Genomic DNA, 24,041 nt, shown 5'->3' with positions numbered 1-24,041 from the left:
GTGGGTCAGAGATGCAAGGGATATGGGCTCACTGCCTGCCCCTGGGGATCTTCCCTCCCTGAGGCTGGGACGTAGGATTCGACCGCCACCATGTGTTGTTACCCTCCGCTATCACACTAAAACCTGGAGGACCCGCTGGTCCCTGGGCAAAGCCAAAACCGCTCAGCTTCTCAACGTTGGTCCAATTCTTTCTGTTCTCTAACAGCTCGTTCCATCAATAAATGGTTGTTGAGTGCCCCACCACGTGCCAGGCACTGGGGATGTGGCGGAGAATATCCCAGACATTGTCCCCATTCTCTTGGGACTTAGAGACAATGAATTAAGAGGCACAAAAAGATTGATTACGGTTGTGATAAATGCAGGTAGGTGCGGGCTGTTCTACAAGCATCTGGAGAGATACAACAGTGGCTTCTCAAGGACCTTGTTTTACATTTGGTGGGGTTTGAGCAGGCTGCCGGCTGTGGGGGGAATGGGGAGCCCTGATTTGCCTTGATGGACCACTCGATGGAATGCTGGGTGGGGGCGCGATGGAAGAAGGTCAGTTCTCACTGAGGTCTGTGGTGAGGCTGGTGAAGGGTCTCCAGGCAGGGATCACACTTACGAATGGAGAGGCAACCAGAGCAGAAATCGGCAGTCCCTCCAATTAAGGTCATCGCCAGAGATGTTCCAGCATTCTCTGATGCTAAGCACCTTCTCCTTTTTAAAACGAGGGCCTTCTTTTCAACAAGCTCCCAAGTCCCGCGTCCTTCAAGGCCTCACTAACATCCCCCTAGTGGCTACAGATCATTCCCCCACTGGTTCTCGTTCACTTCCTTAGGTTTCTACTAATTAAAGCTGGTGAGCTGTCATCGATCCCAGCTTCCTCTGCAAATGTTCCTCCACTCGATCTCACAGTGAATTCCAGGAGAATTAGAATCACATCTAGCTCTTCTCTGGGTAGCAGGGATCCTAGATGAGGGCATAAGCCAGGGGAAGAAAGCATCTGGCATGCATGCCACCCCCACTTGCTAATACGGTGGCCACGGCAGACATTATCAATCAATCCCCACACTCATCTCTGCTGTGCTTGGACAGGGTTGAAAAGCACCTTCTCAGAAGCATCTTCTCTGGTCACCCACTAAAGGAGGTCACTCCCCCCCAGTTGTTTTCTATGACTAAACCCATCCTTTTCTTCACAGTGCTCTAATTACATATTTTTAAAGACATATTCAAGACCCGTTTCCCCAGTGACCCTGTGAGCTCCATGCAGGGGGAGCCTGCCTGTTTCTGCTCATCACACAATCTCTGGGGCTGAGCGGTCTCGGTCACAGACAAAGAGCTCCGTCACTATTTGCTGCAAGTCCACTTAACGCTTTAGTCAGTTAGAAGGAAAACCCAGTCTCCTTGTCAACACACCTGGGCTGAGTCCCGGCTCTGCACCTTCCTGACTGGGTGTGTGGGGCAATCCCCTCCCTTCTCCATCTCAGGTCCTGGAGCCGTGTCAGTGGGACTGTTACCTCCTACCTCGGACGTTCCAGCAGATCTGGGACAAAGCCTGTCCCTCCGAGATTGGGGGCCACAGGGAATTTTATTTTGGATTCGAGAGTTGGTTTATTTTGGAGCTGGCGGGCCCTCCGTGGGCAGAGGTCCTGGGTCCTGGCTGGCAGGCTCTGCAACTGCCGGGAGCCTGTGAGCGGGGACATTGGCTCCCAGGCACCGGGTTCTGCTGCGGGAGGTGTGGACTTGACTACTTAGCGTGTGGCAGGGGCATTGCTGCCCGCGTCTTACTTCCCTCCTCCTGCACCCCTGTGGGAGAGCAGGGAGAAGGGCTCTGTGTGCACACATGCCTGCTTGTTGTTTCTACAGCTGGGGCCCGACGCCCCCCCCCCCCCGGGGATTTGAGCCCTCCTGAGCCTGGGTCTCCGCAGACTTGCCCTGCTCTGGCCAGCGAAGCCTGCCTAATGCGTCCTGGGGGAGGCGGACGCCTTAGGCAAAGCGGCTCCTCTGGCTCTGCTGAATTCAGCTCCTGGCCCACAGGCCTGGAGCCACTGGGAATTTGTGTGTGTGTTTGAGGGGTGGGGGCGCCAGGGATGGTCCAAATGGATCAACTGGGCTCTGACGGGCTGTCTGCAACCCCAGAAAGGGTGGGGTGTGCTGAGGCTGGGCCCAGTGACACTGGGAAGCCATAGAGAGACCCCCTCACCCCTCCACACCCCTTCACCCCGCACCCCGGCCCTCCATGGTGGTACAGGGCAGGGCCCTGCAGGAGTCCAGCCTTTCTCCTAGAAGGGGGTGGCCTCATGACGCATCCTCCCAGAAGGCCCCTGAGCTGGGGGAAGGCGGTTCTTCCCGCAGAGACACCAAGCCCGTTCTCTCTTAGCAGCCAGACCTGGAGTCTGGGGGCAGGAAGCAAAGGAGGGCCAGGTAGCAGGCCCCAGAGCGGCAGGCAGGTCTGGGGGGCCCTTCCCCGGGCTTCTCTTCTACTCAGCAGCACCGACTCACCACGCCCCTCTTCCGAGAGTGCCCGTCCTCCCATCTCCGCCTGGTGAACTTCTCACTCTCAACGTCCAACTCAAACGTCACCTCCTCTGAGAAGCCTCCCTTGATCCTTTCAGCCAAGGTTACTTGCTACTTCTTTGGGTTCCTACCCTCTTCCCATTACTGTGCATGTCTCAGCCAAGTAATTTCTAATTCACTGGGACCTTCTTATCTTCTGTCCTCCCCTGGACCGTGAGCTCCAAGGGCATCATCTGTGTGCTGAGCCAAGCCCCACCATGGCCCCCGGTGACACTCCACTCCCGAGCTTCCTGTTCTCTGTCGTGCTGAATGGGGCCGAACCGCGTGACCGGCAAGACCGTCGCCTTCGTGATGGTGTGCGTGACTTCAGGGACGAGAGTGAGGAGGACCCTGGAGCATCTGCCTTGCTCTATTTTGGGTGGTGAGGGAGCCACGTCACCCCCCGGGCCCCTGCGGAGAGGTCCTGGGGCCTCCTCCCCACAGCCAGCGCCGACCAGCCACCCCTGTGACGAGCCAGCGTGTCCTCCGGGCCTGGCCAAGCCTGCAGACGGCGTGACTGCCACCTCACGAGCGCTCCGGAGCCAGGACCTCCTGCCAGGCTGCCCCCCACTCCCGCCCTACAGAAACGGTGAGAGATGGTCCGTGTTGGTTGTTAGTGGGGGAACAGTCTTACCTGGCAGTAGGTAACCCGTAAGCACCTCAGTTTCCTTCGGGGAACTACCCTGCTTCCCTGCGTGTGTCTTTGGTGGAACTGTCTGTCCTGGGGCTCCATCCTCTCTGGGGCCCTGACCCTGGGGAGGGCAATCAGACCCTCTGCCTGGCAATTGTGTTTGCAGCAGAAATACTCGCCTGGGAGTGGAGGGTAAGACTAATTCTAGAAACGACTCGATGCCACACAAACACACACATACGTACGTTCACACAAACAACACACACGTTTGCGTCCACGCATGCATCACATACGTGTGTGTACAATGCACCAGACACACGCATGTATGCAGGAGACACATGTTTCTATTATATACACACGCACATAAATACATGCATTTTCTTTTTTTTGCAGCGTCGACTATTTTTGGCAGCCAGATAAACTGGACGGGGACAGCTGCCTCCCTCTCACTGTCCTCACAGTGCCATCAACCACCACACCCATCACTGAAGCCCCCCAAGTGCCTAGAACACACGTCATTCAGTAAGCGCTCAGCCACTGTGTTGAATAAGTAAGAGCCCAGAAATATGAATCATGTCAGGGCTATTTATCATGATTTAAATTTGTGTTTTTGTTTGCACCCTGGGAAAAGAATTTAAAAGCCGGAGAATTCTTTATGCTTGCTTCTCTGAATTTCTCCCTCCCTCCCCTACCTTCCCAGAGGCCAGCGGCTCCGGCTCACCATCTATAGGCCACTTCTGTTGCCAGGCCAGGGGCTGAAGGGGTCTGCAGACAGCTGCGTGCCCTGGCCCGGTACCCTGGGTGTTTTGAGGTAGGAACTGGGGGGAGGAGAAGCATAAGCCATGGAAAAGGGAGCCAGCACAGCGGTGATGGAAATGGATCTCCCTCGTCAGCATCCTGGAGGGGACAGGTCCTTCCTGGGAGCCATGGCTGTGTGGCCCTTCTCAGGAGGCGGGATCATAGCCTGGGGGCCTCCCTGCAGAAATCCTTGAGCCAGCTTGGTGCAGAACCAAATGGAGCTTCCCATCTGCAGGGAATTTGGGGCTTTTGTGGACTGTGACCCACAGTGAGTCAGCAGTGACCGGTGTAGACTGACACCAGGGACAGGGAATCCTATATCCCGGGGTACCGCTCTGTGTTACATCCCAGGACCTGGGGCTGCGCCAGGGGGAATCCCACCGATGACTGAAATGGAGTTTCCCACCAGTCCAGCTTAGCCGGGGCACAAAATCAGACTAATAGTCCTTTGCTTTAGGAAAACGTGACATTTCTTTCACACCCAGGTTTGTGGAATAAGGCTCAAAGCTCACAGTGGCAGGAATTTTTCTTTTTGTCTGTTTTGTTTATTATTGTTTTACAGAGCCTAGGACATTGCTTAACACGCAATAGGCCTTCAAGAAATATTAATGTATAAAGGCACACATAGGAAACAATTTGTTGGGTGCCCACGAAATGCTAGAGATTTTACAGAAGCTTCCCTTAGATTCTCTTTTCACAACCACCTTAGACACTTGGTGTTCTTGTCCACATTTTCCTTCCTTCCTTTCCTCCCTCTGTCCCTCCCTCCCTCCCGTCCTTCCCTCCCTCTCCTACTTCAGCCGTCCCAATGCATTTACACATGTTCATATAAGCAGGCATTTTTTACGGGTACATCTTTTAGTTTGTATGAAGGTTAGTGTGTCACAGTTCATCCCACCACGTTTTGCAGCCCGCCTTCCCATGCATGGTCGGCCCCAGCACCCAAGCACCTGTCAACACTGGGGGGAGAGTAAACAGATCCCCTGTGATGGAACTTCTCTGGACTGTCTACTCAGGAGTGGAATAGCTAGTCACTGTGATGTCCGTGTGACTTCACCAAGAAAGGCCACGATGGCCTGCACTACCCACCGGTGAGGCTGGAAGCTCCTTGATTTCCATATCTGGGCCAACCCTGGCATTCCCCAGTTTACTAATATTTTCCCAGTTAATTAGGTGTAAAGTGATACCTCATTGTTGCTTTAAATTGCACGTGTCTTCCCCATTTTGGAGGAAGGCTTGAAGCTTCAGAGAAGTGACATGGCCAGGGGCCCTCCGCTGGTGCATGCTTAGCTGGGCTTTGCCCATCAGCTCTGGGGTCAGGCTGGAGTCACCTGGGGCTCCGCTGACCCTCACCTGGGCTGAACGCCTCTGCCAGCAATCGCCGGACAGGCGTGGGTGCCGCTCTTCTGCTGTGATCGAGCCCCACCTGGTGGCGTTGAGGGGGAACTGCAGCTGTGGAAGGGATGGGGGAGGGGAGGGGAGGAACTCTGAACTACCTCCGCTTTTGAGGCTCCTATTTTTTTTTTAAATAATTTTTCTAATTTTATTTTTTATCGAGATATAATTATCATATAACGTATTAGTTTCTGGTGCGCAAGATAAATTTTTTTGTGATGAGAATTTTCAAGATCCAAATATACCTCCATCCCCAAATATACAGCACCCTATTATTAACCGAAGTTACCGTGATGTATACTCCCCAGGACTTATTTTTCTTATAACTGGAAGTTTCTACCCCCCTGGCCAGCTTCCCCTCGCAGGTGGAGGGAACCTGAACTGCTTCACTTTTGAGGCTATTTCTGTTTTAGCAAACAAAACCAGAACTCTGTACTTTAAAAAATGTACTTTTAATTAAAGTATACACCTGCCTAAAAGGCATAAATCCCAAGCGTACAGAGAACGAACTTCACAAGGGAACACCTGTGCAGCCAGCACTGCAGGTGCCCCTCCAGCCATGACACACCCTCCTCCAGGGGCTGCCACTACCCTGGCTTCTAACTGGGTCGATTCGTCTCACCTGGGGGACTGTTGTATACACGACCCACACAGTTGTTCTCTTTAGTATCTTGCCACTTCTGCACGATACGGTGTGCTTCGTTCATCCATATTTGTTCATCCCGGTTGTTATGCAGTATCGCATTGTATGAATATACCGCGAGTTATCCTTTCTACTGCCGAAGGACGTTTGGGTGGATTCCAGCATTCGGCTGTATTGAATAAAGCCGCAATGAACTTTCCGGGATCGTCTTTCGGTGCACATATTGGTACGATCCTGCGAAGTATGTATCTAGGAATGGAAGCACTGGGCCACAGCATAGGTGTATATGCAACTTTGGTAGATACTGCCAGTTTTCCAAAGTGGTCGTGCCCATCTCCCACCCCAACCACGTGTTGAGTGTTCTCCTTGCCCTACACTTTCAACTATAACTGATATTGTCACTTTTTATTTTATTTATTGTATTTTTTAATGATTTTACTTATTTATTTGAGAGAGAGAGACAACAAGCAGGGGGGAGAGGCAGAGGGAAAGGGAGAAGCAGGCTCCCCCTGAGCAGGGAGCGGGACGTGGGACCTGATCCCAGGACCCCGAGATCGTCACCTGAGCCAAAGGCAGATGCTTAACTGACTGAGCCACCCGGGCGCCCCTGTCACTCTTTTTAGCCATCTCGATGGGTGTTCGTGGTATTTCCTTGTACTTTTCATGTGCATATTCCTGATAACTAATGACATTTCTTACGTTTGTTGGCCACTTACCTCAACACTTAACGAAGTGCCCTGTACAAGGCCCATTTGTTTATTGAGTTTGGCCCATTTTTTGATGGAGCTACCTGCCTTTTTCATACTGATTTATGGGAGGTGAAAGCAGGTCACCTGGGTATGAGCCCTTCATCAGAGCTATCTTCTCCCACCGTGGTCACTCTCTTTCTCGCTCTCTTACTGATGGGTTTTGATGAGGAGACGTTCTACTTTCACTATGATAGAATTTATTAATATTTTCTTCTATAGCTGAGGCTTTTTGTGTTGTTTAAAAATTTTTGGCCTATCCCAAGGTCATGGAGATTGTCTTGTACGCTTCTTCTAGAAGCTTTCGCAATCTGCATCCATCTGGACCTGATTTTTGCATACGGCGGGAGGCGGGAAGGCCGATATTTTTTTCCAGATGGACATTTAATTGACCAGCCTGATTTATTGAAAAGATTGTCTTTTCCCCCACTGCACCACAGTGTCACCTTTGCCATAAGCCAGGGGACTGTACCTGTGTGGATCTGTTCTCCGGGTATCTGTCTGTGCCTGTGTCTGGTGACAATTCTGCTGGAAAATGTAATCTCGAGGCCGCTTCCGAGTTTGTCAAGTACTAGTGCAGACCGAGCTGCGGGTGGGGCTGTCCGCCACGGGACCCTGGCTTTGGGTGGCTTTGCATTTGCTCTCCTATTTTTTTTTTTTTAAGATTTTATTTATTTATTCGACAGAGAGAGACAGCCAGCGAGAGAGGGAACACAAGCAGGGGGAGTGGGAGAGGAAGAAGCAGGCTCCCAGCGGAGGAGCCTGACGTGGGGCTCGATCCTGGAACGCCGGGATCACGCCCTGAGCCGAAGGCAGACGCTTAACACCTGCGCTACCCAGGTGCCCCTGTATTTGCTTTCCTGATAAACAACCACAACTGTCACTTTCTCAATGTTAGTTATGCATCTTGGAGCTCACTGGAGGCTTATTTCGTCAGAACGTCAAGAAGCTGAGTTGGAAGCTCCTTGTGCCTGTGGAGTCCACACAGGAAAGCCCCCTGGACCCCAGCAGAGCACCCAGGGACCCTAGCCACTGGGGTGGGGCAAGGTCTCTCCTGTGCATTCCTTTCCCCTCTCTTTTCGGGTCTCTGCTGAACCCCGGGGGAAGCCTGAACCCAGACTCTGCAGGAGCAGCTGGGGTCTGAGAGGTGAGGCTCCCACAGCAGCCCCCCACCCCCCACCCCTTGACGGTCTGGAAGCACCAAGCGGTCCCGTGAAGGTGTGGCATTCAGCTCCCCAGGGTCCCACATGGGCAGGGGTGGGGTGGGGTGTAAGACCTGTGGTGTGTGTGTCCCCAACCAGCCTCTGAGCCCTTTGCCCCTCCTGATGTCCCTCTGGGGACTCTGGGTCTCCATTTCTCATTCCTAAGACTTCTTTTCTAAGAAGGCCTTTCTACAGAGTCTTCTTTTGGTGGGGAGAAGACCCACCGATCCCCCTACGTTGGTTCTGACTCGGGTCAAGGACAAAGGCGACATTCGCACGATGATCCACGCAGTTTAGCCTTGTTCTCTGATGGCTAGTGCCTAAAAGGGACACCCCAGGTCTGGAGGCCTAGGCTTGGCATACCAGAGGATGCCGTCTGGGGGCCGAGGTCCCCACGGCAGAGGGAGCCTGAGGTGACCTAGAGGGCCACGCTGGGGTTTGAGGCGAACACCTTTTTAGCATCTATCTCTCCTTCGACCATGTGGGGGTGGATGTCCACGTTCAGGCCTGCGTCTCTGCACAGCTTGAGCAAAGTGCGAATGTTGTTCTTGGATAGCCTTAGGTATCTGTGTGAGACAAGGCCAGAGAGGTCAGTTGAGCGCAGCGTCACCGTACTGAAAAGAGCTTAGATTTAAGCCCTGTGGGATCTTGCACGGGAACTGGCTCTGCAGACATTTCTGGAGCTGGCAGAGATCCTAGAAAAGAGTGGGACACCCTAAGGAGTCGGTGGGAGTTTTTATCGGTAGAACTCTTGCAAGTTCATTTGGCAACATATGTGCCAGGTATCATCCCTGCCCCCACAAGTCCCCCCCCCCTCCCCCCCCCAAATTTCCTTCATTATCTTTGACTCAGGAACTCCACTGGGGCCTTCAACTAATCCTGAGGATAGAAGTCAATGGAATGAAAAACTGTATAAATGCAAGTGTTCATTTCGGGATTATCCACAACAGGGAAAGGGGCGATTCCATTAACCGAGGAGTGGTCAAGCAGATAATGGGATCTCCATCTCAAGGACGCTCCTGCCAAAGGACGTGGCTTGGGGTGGAAGCAGGTGCACCACGGTGATGGTGAGACTCGATGCCACGTGGGGAGAGAGGCAATTGTCAGGGCTTCCATCACGAACAGCTGTGCGTGACCTCAGCCCTGCCAAGGCCTGGGCGAAATACAGAACAGTGGCAATAAAAGCTGGGTAAAATCATAGGAAAAGGGAGGCTTTTCTTTTAATAATATTCAAGCAATTAAAAAACCAGGCCATTGATTTAAAATCTTAGCTGAAGCCCCACAATTCTGACTTACACCGGAGAGTGGAACTGATCCCATCGACACTGTGTGGTCTAGAGAGTATCTGCTGTCCTCTCCTCCGAGCTCCTTATTCTACCAGCGGCTTTGACCTTGTCCCCAGCTTTAGTGTAAGGAGGTGGGTCCCCTACTCAGGCCACCTGCTGCTGGGTTGCTTTGCTACAGAGGGTGGGGGAGGAGCTGCCTATTGATAGAACCCGAGTTTTCAACCCATTGGGAATGGCTCCCCTGTCCGTCAAGATCTACCCGGCGCTTACCTGTTTTTACAGCCATCTGACACCCCACCCCCCAGCCCTGTGTCTAGACTACCTTTCTCTGACAGCGCCAGGCAGGGTCTGCTCCTTCCCTCTCTGCCTGAACCCAGCCCTGGAGGGTCTCACACACGTGTTTATGTGAGCACTCACGAAGATTCCATTCTGGACAACTTCATCTTTTCCTTGGATATTTTTCTGTCTTGTTCAATGCCATCTCTCCAAATATTCTCTCTCCCTCTTTGGAGGGTAGGGGCCCTGTCCAAATCTCTTTTCTGCTCACCCTAAAGCCCAGGTAGGCTGTCTGTTGACCAGAGCCAACGAGCATCCCCCTGTCAAACTGAAAGCCATTGCCAAAGTCATCCATCCAGGGAGAGGTCAAGCAAGAAGCCCCCTTTGGCTGGGGAGGCCGCCATTCTACCCATCCATCTCTCAGCCAGTCGGGGAGCAGAGCAGGACTTCGTAACGGGGTCGCTGGATGCCAGGCATCTGAGGCTGTCTGAAACCTACAGAGGAGCACACTGCTGTTCTGTCTATATGGACATCCACATTATTCTGTTGTCCGTGAAGTTTCTGAGCCTTGTCAGTCACATCTTTACGGGAAAAGCTAGCACCGGGCTTGGGAGGGGTACTTGGAAAGCGGCAGGTCCCGATAAATAAGACAGCACGGGAGAAGGAAGACCTCTGATAAGAGCAGTGATACTGAACGGCTTCACACTCTGTTCACAGCACCTCCGGGAGCTTAAACCCCCACCTGCAGAGCAGATGGCCCCCGGCGATGGTGGCGAGGACCACCAGGCACTCCACACCACAATGTGAAGGCTCTTAGGGGGATTTCCTGTTAAAGATAGGCCACAGACAACACATTCCTTCTTTTTGGATAATATTCATGGTTTCTATTGTGAAACGTACGGAAATATTGGAAGGGTGGTGCCAGTGTCCAAAGGCGTGGCATCCAAATGGCAACACCCAAACGGCGTGCCCATCCCAGAGCCCGTCCACCTGCCGGGGAGGCTGCCGGGGAACCTGGGGAACGGCCCTCCAGGACACAAAGGCAGAGCCGTCCAGCCACCGCCGCCCTCCCCTCGTGCAGGCTCAGCCCAGGTGTGTGCAGCAGACAGCGGGGACCAAAGCCTGTCCCCCGGGCACCCCACTCACCGGCAGCTCAGCACCTCCTCGGGCTTCAGCATCCTCACCAGCTCCATCTTGGGCTCGGCACCCTTCTCCATGAGGCTCTTCAGCTTGCGCTCGTAGGAGACCTCGGGCGTCCTGCTGGTCACCCAGTCTCTCAGGAGGGTCGACTTCCGACCGCCGAAGGCGGGCGGCTCCTGCAACATGGGGTCCAGGGCGCTTTGGCGGCGGTAGGTCAGGGGCCGCTGGGCGGACTCCAGGGCGATGGCATCTTTGATGTCGAGCTCTGAAATCGAAATCGGACAGATGTCACCAGGGAGTTAGAGCTGGGGAAGGGGAGAGGCAGGACGGGCTGAAACTGGGGGAGGCCAGCAGGATGGCCCAGGCTTCAAACAAACACCTGTTCTGAGATTCGAGGGCTCTTCAAGACTCTTCTTTTTTTTTTTTTTTTAAGATTTTATTTATTTGACAGAGACAGAGACAGAGACAGAGACAGCCAGCGAGAGAGGGAACACAAGCAGGGGGAGTGGGAGAGGAAGAAGCAGGCTCATAGCGGAAGAGCCCGATGTGGGGCTCGATCCCAGAACGCCGGGATCACGCCCTGAGCCAAAGGCAGACGCTTAACCTCTGTGCCACCCAGGCGCCCCCTCTTCAAGGCTCTTCTGAGCATTGGTTTAATTCTCACACGTCTTTACCTCCCTCCTTTCTCGCTGCCTCCTTGGCTCCCTCCCCTTCCCTCCTGTCTTTGTCCCCTTCTCTCCATCTTCTCTTCTGTCCCTCCTCCCCTAAAGGGAACCTCTGCCTGGAGGAGGTAGGGGAAGCTAGGGGAAGCTATCGAAGATCAACTTTGAGATGATTTTTTTTGTTTGGTTGGGTAAGATGGGGTTTTTAAAGGAAAAGCAATTTATTGGATGAAAGGGGAGAAAGGTATTGCAGGCAGGAGGAACAGCAAGTACAGGCGGGGAGACAGCATGAACAAAGACACAAATACAGGGGCGCCTGTGTGGCTCAGTCGTTAAGTATCTGCCTTTGGCTCAGGTCATGATTCCAGGGTCCTGGGATTGAGTCCCTCATCAGGCTCCCTTCTCAGTGGGGAGCCTGCTTCTCCCTTTCCCACCCCCCTGCTTGTGTTCCCTCTCTTCCTGTCTCTCTCCGTCAAATAAATAAATAAAATCTTAAAAAAAAAAGACACAAATATATGAAATCAAATGTGAGTGTCTGATGTTACCCAAATATGGAGTTTGTACTGAATTAAATACTGTGGGGGCTGGTGCTGAGAGAACTTAATTTTTTTCTTCTTGCTAAGTTTACCACTAAGTATTTTATAGATTTTTACTGATAAGAATGGGATATTTTCTTCCTATTTCCATTTCTGGAAATGGGGCTAGTAGAGAGAAAAGGCTATTGTGTTACAGTGTGTTTTTTTTTCTAATAAGAATTTCTTGAGTTTTACAGATATGTAATAATATCAGGAGAAAAATGAAAATACCTTCCCTCTAACATTTAGCAAAATCATATACTCTTCTTGACATACTGCGTTTGACAGACTTTCTAGCACAATGTCAATAATGCTGATAGCAGTCATGCCTCATTTTGTTCCTGATTTTAATTAAAATAATTAGCATGTCATCATTTAGAATGATAATTGCCACTATTTGGGTAAGTTTTATAGTATTAGGAGTTTAATTCTTAGTTTACATCGAGTTTTTATTAGTAATAATTGCTTGATTCTACTTTTTGCTTTTCTCTCATTTACTGACATGCTCGTATGGTTTTTCCTTTATTGATGGAATAAATTATGTTCTTAGATATTCTGACAGTGATAACCTAACCATTCCTAACCTGCTGTAAGAAATCGTACGTGTCACCAAATCCTACCCCTGAAACTAATACTACACTCTACGTGAACTAACTTGAATTTAAATAAAATCTTGAAAGAAAAAAAATAAAAAAATAAATAAATAAACTTCATTCTCTCAAAAAAAGGAAAAAAAAGAAATCCCATTGGTCATGGCATGTTATCGATTTCATACACTGATATGTTTTCATACATTTGGTATATTTGTTAAAATGTTTAATATATTTTTTACATCTCTATTACGTTTTTGCAAATATTTTAATATTGTGGTTCTGATGGCCTGTTGGATTCATGCAGACGTGCATGTGTTTCATATGGTCTGGAATAGTTGATGTGACATTGGGATTACTCATTTTTTTAAAATTTATTTATTTGAGAGAGAGAGGGGGCACAAGCAGGGGGAGGGGGCAGAGGCAGAGGGAGAAGCAGGCTCCTGGCTGAGCAAGGAGCCCGATGTGGGGCTCGATCCCAGAACCCTGAGATCATGACCTGAGCCGAAGGCAGATGCTCAACCGACTGAGCCACCCAGGTGCCCCGGGGATTACTCATTTTTGAAAAGGTAGATAGAACCTGGTGTGAAGCCTTTTGTCCTGGTGACTTGTTCTGTGAGAAAGGGTCAACCAGCTTTCCATTTTTACTTCAGAAATTGCTCTCTTCGGGGCGCCTGGGTGGCTCAGTCGTTAAGTGTCTGCCTTCGGCTCAGGGCATGATCCCAGAGTTCTGGGATCGAGCCCCACATCAGGCTCCTCCGCTATGAGCCTGCTTCTTCCTCTCCCACTCCCCCTGCTTGTGTTCCCTCTCTCGCTGGCTGTCTCTATCTCTGTCGAATAAATAAATAAAATCTTTAAAAAAGAAAACAGCACATCTGCCTTTAAAAAAAAAAAGAAATTGCTCTCTCCAACTTTATTATGTCAATTTTAATCATTTATGGTATGAGAGGAAATGATCTATTTCTTCTGGGTTTTCAAATATATCGGAGAAAGGTGCATCTAGTGTTCTAGTACAGCTCCGTTCACGTATTTCTCATCTTTGCTCACGCGTTCTTTCTCATGCCAAATCTTGCACATTATTACTCTTCTTTTTTTAAAGGTTTTATTTATTTATTTATTTATTTATTTATTTATTTATTTATTTATTTATAGCACGAGCAGGGGGAAAGGTCGAGGGGGAGGGAGAGGGAAAGAATCTCAAGCAGACTCTCTGCCGGGCGTGGAGCCTGATGCGGGGCTCGATCTCACGGCCCTGAGATCATAACCTGAGCCCAAATCAAGAGTCAGATGCTCAACCAACCGAGCCACCCAGACACCTCTTTACTCTTCTTTTTAACAATGGTCATGAGGAGTTCACACTATTCATCTCTTGCTTTTGCAAAAAGCTAACTTTGGATTTAAGGCTTACACTTTTAAGTAGTTTTTATCTTGGGTTTCATTAATCTCAGCTGGTATTTAATGAATGAAAGCTCTCTTTTTCATATTAATGATTCCTCCTATCTTATTATAAATAATAAATTGCTAAAAGTATTCATTTTTTCTTCTGTGTTTTTTTGTGTTATAAAGACAGGAATTAAGAATTTTAGGTGTTACTATAAATTTTCTTCTGAGGATAGATTTCGCCTTTATTCCCATAGTAAGAAACAGGCTTATTTTCATGAGTTTTTTTTTTTTTCTCTGATATAGAGTATTTTACGAGTGTATTTCTTAATTTCTGACTGTTAAGTTGGGATATATTTTAATTTAAATTTTATTTCTAATTATTGCTTCAGGATAATGTAGGCCACCCTAAAATCTTTAATTTTTGAAAGGTAATGTTTTCTTAGCAGTGAATATGCAGATGAGTTTTGTAGATATTCTTTGGCCGCATAAAAATGCGTTCTTTATTCAAATATAAAGTTATGTCTATTTGATTCTAAAAGAGGTGTATTAAAATCTCCCACTGTAACTGAATTTTATTAGGTTCTTTTTGCAGTTCTCAATAATTATCTATTTAGCTACTGTATTTTTTGGTACATGTAGGCTTGTGATTACTATTTATTCTCTTTAACATTTAAAAATACCCCTCTTTTACCCTGTTTCTTTTAGCCTTAATCCCACCTCATCTGTTTGCATTTCACGTTTCCTCTTGGCCTATCTTTTTGTTTTCCATCTTTCTATATTAAACCTGATTTTAGGTGTATCTAGGTTCTGATTTTTTTTTTAAAGATTTTATTTATTTATTCGACAGAGAGAGAGAGAGACAGCCAGTGAGAGAAGGAACACAAGCAGGGGAAGTGGGAGAGGAAAAAGCAGGCTTCCAGCGGAGGAGCCTGATGTGGGGCTCGATCCCAGGACTCTGGGATCGCGCCCTGAGCCGAAGGCAGACGCTTAATGACTGAGCCACCCAGGCGCCCCTAGATTCTGACTTTATTTTTTATTTTATTTTATTTTAATAATTTTTATTTTGTTATATTAGTCACCATACAGTACATCCCTAGTTTTTGATGCAATGTTCCATGATTCATTAGTTGCGTATAACACCCACTGCACCATGCAATACGTGCCCTCCTTACTACCCATCACCGGCCTGTCCCATTTCCCCACCCCCCTCCCCTCTGAAGCCCTCAGTTTGTTTCCCAGAGTCCATAGTCTCTCACGGTTCATTCCCCCTTCTGTTTTTTTAAACCAATTATTGCCTAGTTCGGTGCCTCTGCTGTCACCTTAAGCATTTTTTTTTTCTTTTGTGAGTAAATCATTCTTCCTGTAAACCCGCAAGATTTCATCAATAAAGTTCAGGAATTTTACTGGGGTAAGTCTAGGGAGAATGCGTCTAGATCTCCCCCCCAGTTATATAAATGGAGGAACAGCCTCCTGGAAAGAGGCTGTGATTTGCCCAAGGTCTCATGTGAATGCGTGGCTGAATTGTGACTCTGTTTGCCCATTTTGGTGCTCTGCACGGACAGGTCCCTGACCAGGGGGCCTCAGCAGTCCCTGTTTATGCACAGTGGAAACTGGTGCTATGTTCCAGAAGAATCATGAGCTGCATAGCCTCATTAACACAAATGGGAGATCCCTCGGAGAAAGAACCATAGCCTTTCCTGAGATATCCAAGCACCCTCTGGGTCAAGCTAGGTCTCACGTAGGAAAGAACAACAGTCATATAAATGGCAATGATCATTAAACATATGAACTAATGTTTAGGGAGTGACTTATGTGCCAGGCCGTGTAGAAGGAGCTTTCCAGGGAGGGAGGCACTACGCTCTCACAGCCATATCATGCCCATTTAACAGACGAGCAAGTTGAGGATCAGAGAGATGAAATCGTGTCCCCAAGACGCCAGGGTTAATTAGTGGTGGATCCAGGAAAATGGGAACCTAGGTTGCTGGTCCCTTTTTCTGGGCACCCATCCTGGCTACCATCTGAGCAAAAATGACACATACTCCCGAGTCTGCGGCTGAACAGGTAAGCTCGGCTTCTAGCGGGCTGTGTCTGGGACCCCAGGGGCTCCCTCTGTACTCATGGAGACAGAGGGTGATTATTGCCCCCAGACCTCCGCGTCAGGGATGCACTCCTGTGCGGCCATCTACAGAATGCCCGGGGCGCAGGAGCCCAGGGAGAGGAAGCCAGGTGAACGCCCCTTTTCTATCTAGCTGCTCAGACGTCACCAAGATTTACTTTGGAACTGTGTTCCGATGCTTTCCCAGCATCTTTTGCTGGCCCAACGCTGGAGTGACATTTTACAAATTCAAAACCAACAGGGTGGCCCTCGGAGGGGGGCCAGGGGGGTGGCCAAAGAGGAAGGGGCAACAGAAAAGGCTGTTCGCAGGGAATTCGAGGGAGGAGAGGTGGTAGGGAGAGGGGAGTGGCCCATGGCACACAGCGTCAGTGTGGCAGAGGCTGACGGCAGGGTGGCAGCCAGCAGCGGGATGGACCTGACGTTTCAGCTGGTAATAGGAGTGAATGGGAGCTTCTATGAAAATGGGGAGAGGGGACAAGATGAAATGGTCGGCTTTGGAAAGCACCGTGCTCCGCATTTGGGGCTGTCAATGCTGTGTTCTATTATCTGGAGCTGGAGACAGTTATCTGTCCCTCATGGGGGACACACCGTGTTTCACAGATTTTGATCCTGTGGCCGTCACAACACTACACATGTGGCCGAGTGGGAGCTGTTGTGTCTGTACAGACCGAGTGGCCGCGTTCAGTGCTGTGTCTGAGGGTCTTGCCTCCCAGAGCCTTGCTCCCCGGATCACAGAGAAACGTCCCATCAGGAGTGCAAAGAGCTTACTCTGCTGCTAGGGAAACCAGGACACCGATGGTTCAGGGACTGAGTGGGGCTGGGGAGGCCAGAACCAGAAGTCCTGGTCTAGAATACCCCTCCTTGATCTATGTGTATCTCCTCGTGCACTCCTGCCATAGCCCTTAACGGGCCCCATGACCTTCCTAGGGGCTGCTTTGTCTTGAACTTGACTCCAAAACCCGATCCTGCCCACTCGTGTTAGGCCTCTTGCTGGCCTGCACGGGAAGCTGCCCTTGCTGTGTTCAGATGCAGCCCTGACCCAGTTCCTGGGTGCCACACTTGGATGCCCAAGCAGTTCCTGGGTGCCTCTGAGCACCTGCTGCAACCGGTCACCTGCTGCCCCCCAGTGGCCATTTGTTGTATTACATTAGATAGGAAAAAAGGTCCCCTCTGTGAACAGGGTGGGTTTTTGTCTTGGGCGGGGGGTAGCAGGGGGAACTGCAGAGAACCAAAGAACTGCTAAGTCAGTCTGCCCTGCTGGCATTTTTGTGCAGTGTTATGAAGAAGGATTATTCGATCAGCTGGTACGTCAGTTTCTCTTATGGAAGGAACTGCCTTTGTTTAGGAAAATAACTTGATAGACTCCTTTTGAGTGTTGACTAAGACAGTGAAACAAAGAAAAGTAAGTGATCCTTCCAGGTAACAAGCCAATGGGAGCTGTGGGGTGAGGACAGCAGAGGATGGAGGAGAGGGGAGAGAACAGAGAGAGGAAGAGGTGGGAGTTAGGCAGATCCAGGACTAGAGTGAGACCAAGTTGGGGGGGGAAGCAAAATTTAAGGAGGTGTTCACTCTCAGGCTCATGCAAGCGCAAAGTCAGTACCAGAGAGCGAGTGCCTCCTTAAATCTTATGCCCAGGGTGCCTGGCTGGGCTCAGTGCAGGGGTGAGCAAAACAGCTGGAGGGGACCCCCTGCAGGCAAATGTATTCAGGGACCACCTCCTGGTGGCAGGGGACATAGGATTTGGAAGAACTCTTAAGGGGGTTTTGTAATCAACTTCTCTTTTGTTTTCTGTATAATTCTGCCATTAAATTCTTTCCCTTCATTGCCCCAAACCTTCAGTAAAGTCTGTTTACACACAAAAGCTTCATGTGAGAGGTTTGGGGGGAAAGGAAGGAAACGTTGCTGTGCTCTGTGTGTGTGTGCAGTGTCAAGGAGCAGGGAGCAGGGAGGAACCACTGGAATCGAGATCTGCAGATGCTCAGGGGCTCCGCTGAACTCGGACTGCAGAGCCAGACTTGCAATGGGAGTCACAGAAGACTTGGGGAATGTGTAAGGCCTCCCATAGGGCATATGGCAATCTATCTATATATCTGTATCTATATTTATAGCCACATCCACATCCATATCTCTATCTATAAACTTTTTATTTTGGAGTAAGTTCAGATTTGCAGAAGAGTTGCCAAGATGGTATAGAGCGCTCCTGGGCACTGCTCGCTCAGTTTCCCTGAATGTTAGCCTCTTACACAAGCAGGGCACATTTGTCAAAACTCAGAAATTAACATTGGCACATAACAGCTTTTTTGCATTTCGCCAGTTTTCCCACTGAAGTGTTGTTCTAGGATTCAGTCCAGAATCCTGCACAGCATTTAGAGCCAATCATATTTAAATCTGACAAGCAAGCGAGCGCAGTTTGGTTTCAACGGCTTTGGTGTATTAAATGAGAAGGGGGGGAGGATGTTTTGCTGGGCATGATGGGAGCAGCTTTATGCAGGAGAACTGGCGGGCCCTACTCCAAAGCTTTTGCCCACTCCTCCTTTGGGCTAATTGGAATTCCTTCCACCTTTCTTTGACCACACACCTCCTTTCCAAGAAGCCAGGCACAAGAAATGCAACTGTTTCTCCAACACCATGGTCCAGCCCACCTGAGCAATTTAGCAATTTTTTTCCCTTAGAAATAGCTATTTGCCACCATTTGTTGAGCATCTAACTCTGTATTATCAGGCTAGATGTTTTATATGCCTCATCTCACCGAAACTCGACTGGGAGGCAAGTCATGCTATTGTCCCATTTTACAGATGTGAAAACTGAACCCCAGAGATGGAGTGGCTGACTCACCCTAGATTCTTCTGAGTTCACTACAGAGCAGCGGAGCCAAGGTTCGAACTCGGGCAGCCCTGGGAACTGGAGATCCGGCCCAACCTCAGCCTGCCTCTTCCTGGGTGTGAGTCACACCTGGCAGGTTTCGGCCAGCAGGTGCGGTCCCTCATGTGCTACGCTGACCTTGTCACAGTATCTAATTAGACAAGTTGGAGCTCACGAGTTTGCTGCCACCGGCTTTAGGAACTGGGGGGCACACCCTGCTGCACCCAGAGAAGAGAACGGCCAAGTGTGGGCGGAGCCTAGACACCAGCCCACCTGCCCTCCTGCTTGTGCTGTGACCGCTAAAGAGCCACGTGGGGCTCCACGACGGTGCACAGCGGCCGGGATGATGTGGGTGCCACTGCTCTAAGACCGGCCTGAGCTTCCTGTCCCTCTGAGAGGCCAGAACCGGGGACGGTTCTGGACCCCAGGACCAAGATGCTTCCCTTACCGGATTTCCTGGGGCCATCCCTGGTGTAGCTACCGGGAACCATGCTGAGGCGTCTTCCCTTTGGGTCCCCGCGGTTGAGCTTTCCGTGCACGGCAGGGTCCCTGTCCTTGGCGGTTTGCCCCGAGGCCTGGGAGGGGAGCCGGAGAGAAGTTAAACCACGAGAAACGGGCCTTGGCATGGCCTCCTCCACCCTCAAAATGAGTGATTACAAGGGTTTGCTGAAAGGCAGGCAAAGGGGCCAAAGGAGGGGCCACCCTGGGCCCTGGGGCAGGGGAGGGGGGCCGGGATGGCGGGTTGGTGCCTGCTCACCCACTCCCCACTTTCGGTCCCCCCATCTCAGAGGGAGGCCACAAGGGGCCACGGAAGCCACAGCCCTCAGGGGGCAGGGAGGCCCGGGTGTCCTCATCTCTCAGCCGGCATTCCTGAATGGTGGGGTGGGGGGCGGTGAGAGGAGGGACAGGCACTTGGGAAGAAGGACCCTCCATGGCAGGAGTGCCAGTCTCCACCGCACGGGGCAGTGTGTGGGGTGGGGGCTGGAGGGGTGAAGGGGGCAGGTGATTCATTTGGGTGTCAGTGTGGGACAGGAGCCTTCAATTTAAACAGTGTAGCCAGGCTTTAGGCGGGAGCAGGGTGGGTTCCCCTCCTCGGCACGCGGAGCCGTGTTACCTGGTTGGTAAATGCCACCTGGCGGTTTCCTTTCCTCTGTTTCAGGGTGCTTTGGGTTCTCTTTCCTTCCTTCCCATTTGTTTCAGGGGTCATTATCCCCTTGGGTTTCTGCTTGAAAAGACAGAGAGGATTGCCCTGTGGCTGCCTGGTGTCCCCACAGAGGGGCGACACTCTGGTGAGCGAGCTGCCCCCTCCCCACCTCCAGATTTGGCCCGCACTCTGGGACTTCTGTCCCCCCACCCCCCAGAATTATTCTTCTGTCTCCAGACAGGCCCTGGTGTAATGTCACACTGCTCCCAGAACAACCTCTAAACGTCGGGTCTGATGGTCCCTCCCAACCTCAGAACCCACCATGAGCTCCCTAAGACCCTCTACACAAGGACCTGTTGGAATTCCTCTCCTAGCCTCTCCCCAGCCTGGTAGGAATTCCTTCCGGCCCCCAAATGGCCTGTGTAGCTGTGACTTCCCTGCCACGGCCTCCAGTCTGAAACCACATGAAGGCCACCTTGTCTCAGAGTCCAGCCAGGACAGTCCCTCCGTCCCCAGAGCTCCCTCCTCTCCCAAGCCCTCCCCATCCTGTCTGTCATCACAATTCATCCTGCCTTTCCCGTTCCTTGGGTGCTCCTCCTGGCATCGGGGGACTTCCTTGGGTGCTTGCCTGGCCTTCTACCTCGACCAGGCAGGCAGGGAGGACGCCTTCGTTACGGAGCTCCAGGGTCCATGGGGGAGGGGCCCACCTAAGGGCCTCCAGGCTCATCTAGGAGGGGTGGGGGTGCCGAAGCACCTCAAGGAAGCTGAATCGACTGGGTCTCCACTTGCAGGGTGCTGCTCATGGTTGTGGGGACATGGCAGCTGGGACTGGTCTCCAGGTCAGACGCCTGGTGGGAATCCCGCTCGATTGCTCGGTGGCTGAGAAACCGTGGCTTGGTTTCCTTCTCTGAAGATGGAGGGAAGAGAAGGATCTATCTCCTAGGGTTATTTTGGGAAATTAATGAATCCCTGTGCGGATGCCAGGAGAAGGGAGAGGAGGCCACGGTTAGTACCCCTCCAACTGTCTACACCAAAGGGCCCCCTCCACCTGTGCTGAGACCATCCATGGAATCACAAGAGCTTCAGTCCAAATCCAGGTGCCCTTGGGAGGGATAATGGTGCTTGAAAATTTATTTTCTATATTTTTTTAAGATTTTAAAAATGTATTTATTTGAGAGAGAGAGAGTGCACAAGACTACAAGAGCAGGGGAGGGAGAAGCAGGTTTCCCCGCCGAGCAGGGAGCCCAATGCAGGGCTGGACCCCAGGACCCTGGGATTATAACCTGAGCCGAAGGCAGATGCTCAACAGACTGAGCCGCCCAGGCGCCACTTCATTGTATTTTCAATTTAAATTTGTTCCCTTCCTGAGTCCAAAATTATTTCCAGTAAAAGCCACATTAAAGGTAAAGCTGTGAAAACGTTATTAGAATATGATCTCCATGAGAAGAGATGCATGTTAATCATTGAAGTGAATGTAAATGTCTGTGATTGGTACTGAGTTCTGAGCGACCCAGCAGTCAGATTGGGGGGCAGGGGGTAGCCTATCCATCAGTCATGAGCGCCTGAATGTAAAATATGTCTATCAGATGTGTTTTAGTACGTTTAATGGAACTGGCACTTCAGATCTTTCTGAATATAAATGATAAGTAAGCATATACGCAGAAGGGAGCTTTCTGGAAAGGCAGGGGGCGCCTCAGTGGTTGGAGCCGAGAAAGTGGAGGTGACTACAGGGAGTTGACCTGACAAAGCCCGTGAGCTTGAGAACGGGGTAAATCTGGCTTGCAGCCCTGGCTTGGCCCTTCATTCATTCTGTGAGATCGAGCAAGTGACTTCTCTACCCCTCGCTCAGCTTCCTTATTACCGCCCGGGCGCTGGGGGGTAAGCATGGTGCCTACCCTGTAGCCCTGCTGGGATCAGTTGACAAGATAACTCGTGTGTAACGCTGAGCTCAGGGCCTGGCACGTGGTAAGTGCTTAATAAACATTAGCATTGTCATTAGGAATGNNNTTTTTCACCCATTTTTCCCTGGGGGCTGGGGAATTCAAGATCAGGTGGCATCCTTTACGGAGGAGACCACTTTCTAAGGGCCTGGCTTGATTTTCCATAGATGATGGGCCTGGGGGATCTCTGGGGGAAACTGAGGCAAAACTGATTGTCTTAGCTCCTGCAGAAAGAGGGAAGGGTGGTGCTATAGACTGAATGTTTGTGTCCCCCCCCACCCCACTTCCTATGTTGAAATTCTAACTTTCAGTGTGATGGTAGTAGGAGGGGGCCTTTGAGGGGTGATTAGGTCAGGAAGGTGGAGGCCTCTCGAATGGGATTCGTGACCTTATAAAAGAGACCATAGAGAGGTCTCCCTTCTCTTTCTTACTGCGAGGACACAGCAAAAAAGTCTACGAAGCAGGAGATGGGCCCTCATCAGACACCAAATCTGCCAGCACCTTGATCTTGGGCTTGCCAGCCTCTAAAACTGGGAGAGATTAATTTCTGCTGTTTATAAGCCACCCAGGCTATGGTTTTGTATTATCGCAGCCCCATAGGACTAAGACCTGTGGATGAGAACTAGTTGTGATACAGGGTAGAAAGGGGGAAGTATGTTAGTAGGCGTCCCAGTGGCATAGTGCCGGTGGAGACCGAACACCCTTTGGCCCTGGGGCCATCGTCAGGATGGAAGTGTCTGGGGACACTGGGGAGGACCCATTCTGCCACCACCAAGATCTGAGAAGCTATTACCTCTGAGCTCTTCTGGAACACTGATCAAGACAGCTTTAATGCCCGTCTCATCTTGATTAAGCTCCTGATATGTTCCTCCCTGTCTGTAGGCCCATGACTTCTCTTTTCTTTTCCTTTAAAAAAACTGGCAGTTGTAAATTCTTTGTCTGCCCCCTTGAGATGTAAATCTTCTCCTAGCCTCTTGCCAGTTTTATAATCCAGGAATGTTTTTCTCAAGGACCTGGAAGCCATCCCTTTGAAATGTAATCCTCAGGGGGCACCTGGGTGGCTCAGTCAGTTGAGGGTTAAGCATCTGCCTTCCACTCAGGTCATGATCTTGGGGGTCCTGGGATCAAGTCCTACATAGGGCTCTCTGCTCAGTGGGGAGCCTGCTTCTTTCTCTCCCTCTGACCCTCCCCCAGCTCATGCTCTCTCTCTCAAATAAGTAAATAAAATCTTTTTTTAAAAAAAGCGTAATCATCAGGGGGCGCCTGGGTGGCTCAGTCATTAAGCGTCTGCCTTTGGCTCAGCGCGTGATCCCAGAGTTCTGGGATCGAGCCCCACGTCAGGCTCTTCTGCTGGGAGCCTGCTTCTTCCTCTCCCACTCCCCTTGCTTGTGTTCCCTCTCTCGCTGGCTGTCTCTCTGTCAAATAAATACAATCTTTTTTTTTTAAAAAAAAGCGTAATCATCAGGAAAGATAGCACCCTGTCCTCCCAGTCTTTGTGGGAAGGTAGGAGCCTAACTACTTGAGTGACAATTGGCAAACACAGCTGGCCTAACCGCATGGATAACGTCCCCTCTCTCCTCTAGGATTTTTCTACTAGTTCACTCCAGTGCTTGAAGCTCCTCCCACCTTCTGTTTTCTGAGAGTCAAGTTCGATCTCTCCCCTATTGGAATAATCTTGAATCCAACAGCCTCACAGTTTTGCTCGGACAGTCCATACCTGGGAAGCCTGTATCTGCTTTTTCTTCCCCTGCCTCCGCTCCAGCCACTCCAGCACCCGAGTGAGGTCGGACATCCGCCTCTCCTCGGCCGTCCTCCACGTGGACTTCCTCTCTATGGGCATTGCGTCCTTTAGGTGCTCTGAGTTCTCTGTCATGTTGGAGTCCTGGCTGTGCGCTGGGCGGGAAGGTGGCACTCTCTTGCTTTGTCGATCCCTCTGTCTCTAGTAGCTGGCCTGGAGGACCTCGGCTGGCAGGGGGTGGCCCTTGGGAGGTGGATATAAAAGGCAGATGTAGGCCAGCAGCTGGGATGTTGGCCTCCAAGGATGGGAGGTCTGCAGGGTGATTGTGAGGTCACTGTCAGGCTGGCCTGTGGGGGCTGCTTGTGGCACAACATCGGCT

General features: G+C 50.8%; 1 protein-coding gene across 1 annotated transcript; it reads right to left on the bottom strand.

The window, feature by feature from the left end:
* Positions 1-8,368: 8,368 nt before the first annotated feature.
* On the bottom strand, positions 8,369-23,797 carry CUNH16orf78 (chromosome unknown C16orf78 homolog). Its single transcript, XM_008702773.2, has 4 exons — positions 23,642-23,797; positions 19,289-19,415; positions 10,659-10,917; positions 8,369-8,516 (listed from the first exon to the last, which is right to left on the bottom strand). The coding sequence occupies exons 1-4, from the start codon at positions 23,795-23,797 to the stop codon at positions 8,369-8,371; spliced, it is 690 nt and encodes a 229-aa protein (XP_008700995.2).
* Between the last annotated feature and the right edge of the window lie 244 nt (positions 23,798-24,041).

Source organism: Ursus maritimus, unplaced genomic scaffold (genome assembly GCF_017311325.1).
Source record: "Ursus maritimus isolate PB19 unplaced genomic scaffold, ASM1731132v1 scaffold_19, whole genome shotgun sequence".
Classification (NCBI taxonomy): Eukaryota; Metazoa; Chordata; class Mammalia; order Carnivora; family Ursidae; genus Ursus; species Ursus maritimus.
Note: the sequence above shows the minus strand (reverse complement) of the source record. Positions and strands in the feature narration are given on the sequence as shown.

Excerpts from the sequence above, each read along its gene's own strand:
- CUNH16orf78 (XM_008702773.2), bottom strand. The coding sequence starts at position 23,797 with ATGACAGAGAACTCAGAGCACCTAAAGGACGCAATGCCCATAGAGAGG. Across the intron at positions 19,416-23,641 it reads AGCAGATACAGGCTTCCCAG|GCCTCGGGGCAAACCGCCAA; the intron begins GTATGGACTGTC and ends CTCCCCTCCCAG. Across the intron at positions 10,918-19,288 it reads GGATGGCCCCAGGAAATCCG|AGCTCGACATCAAAGATGCC; the intron begins GTAAGGGAAGCA and ends TTTCGATTTCAG.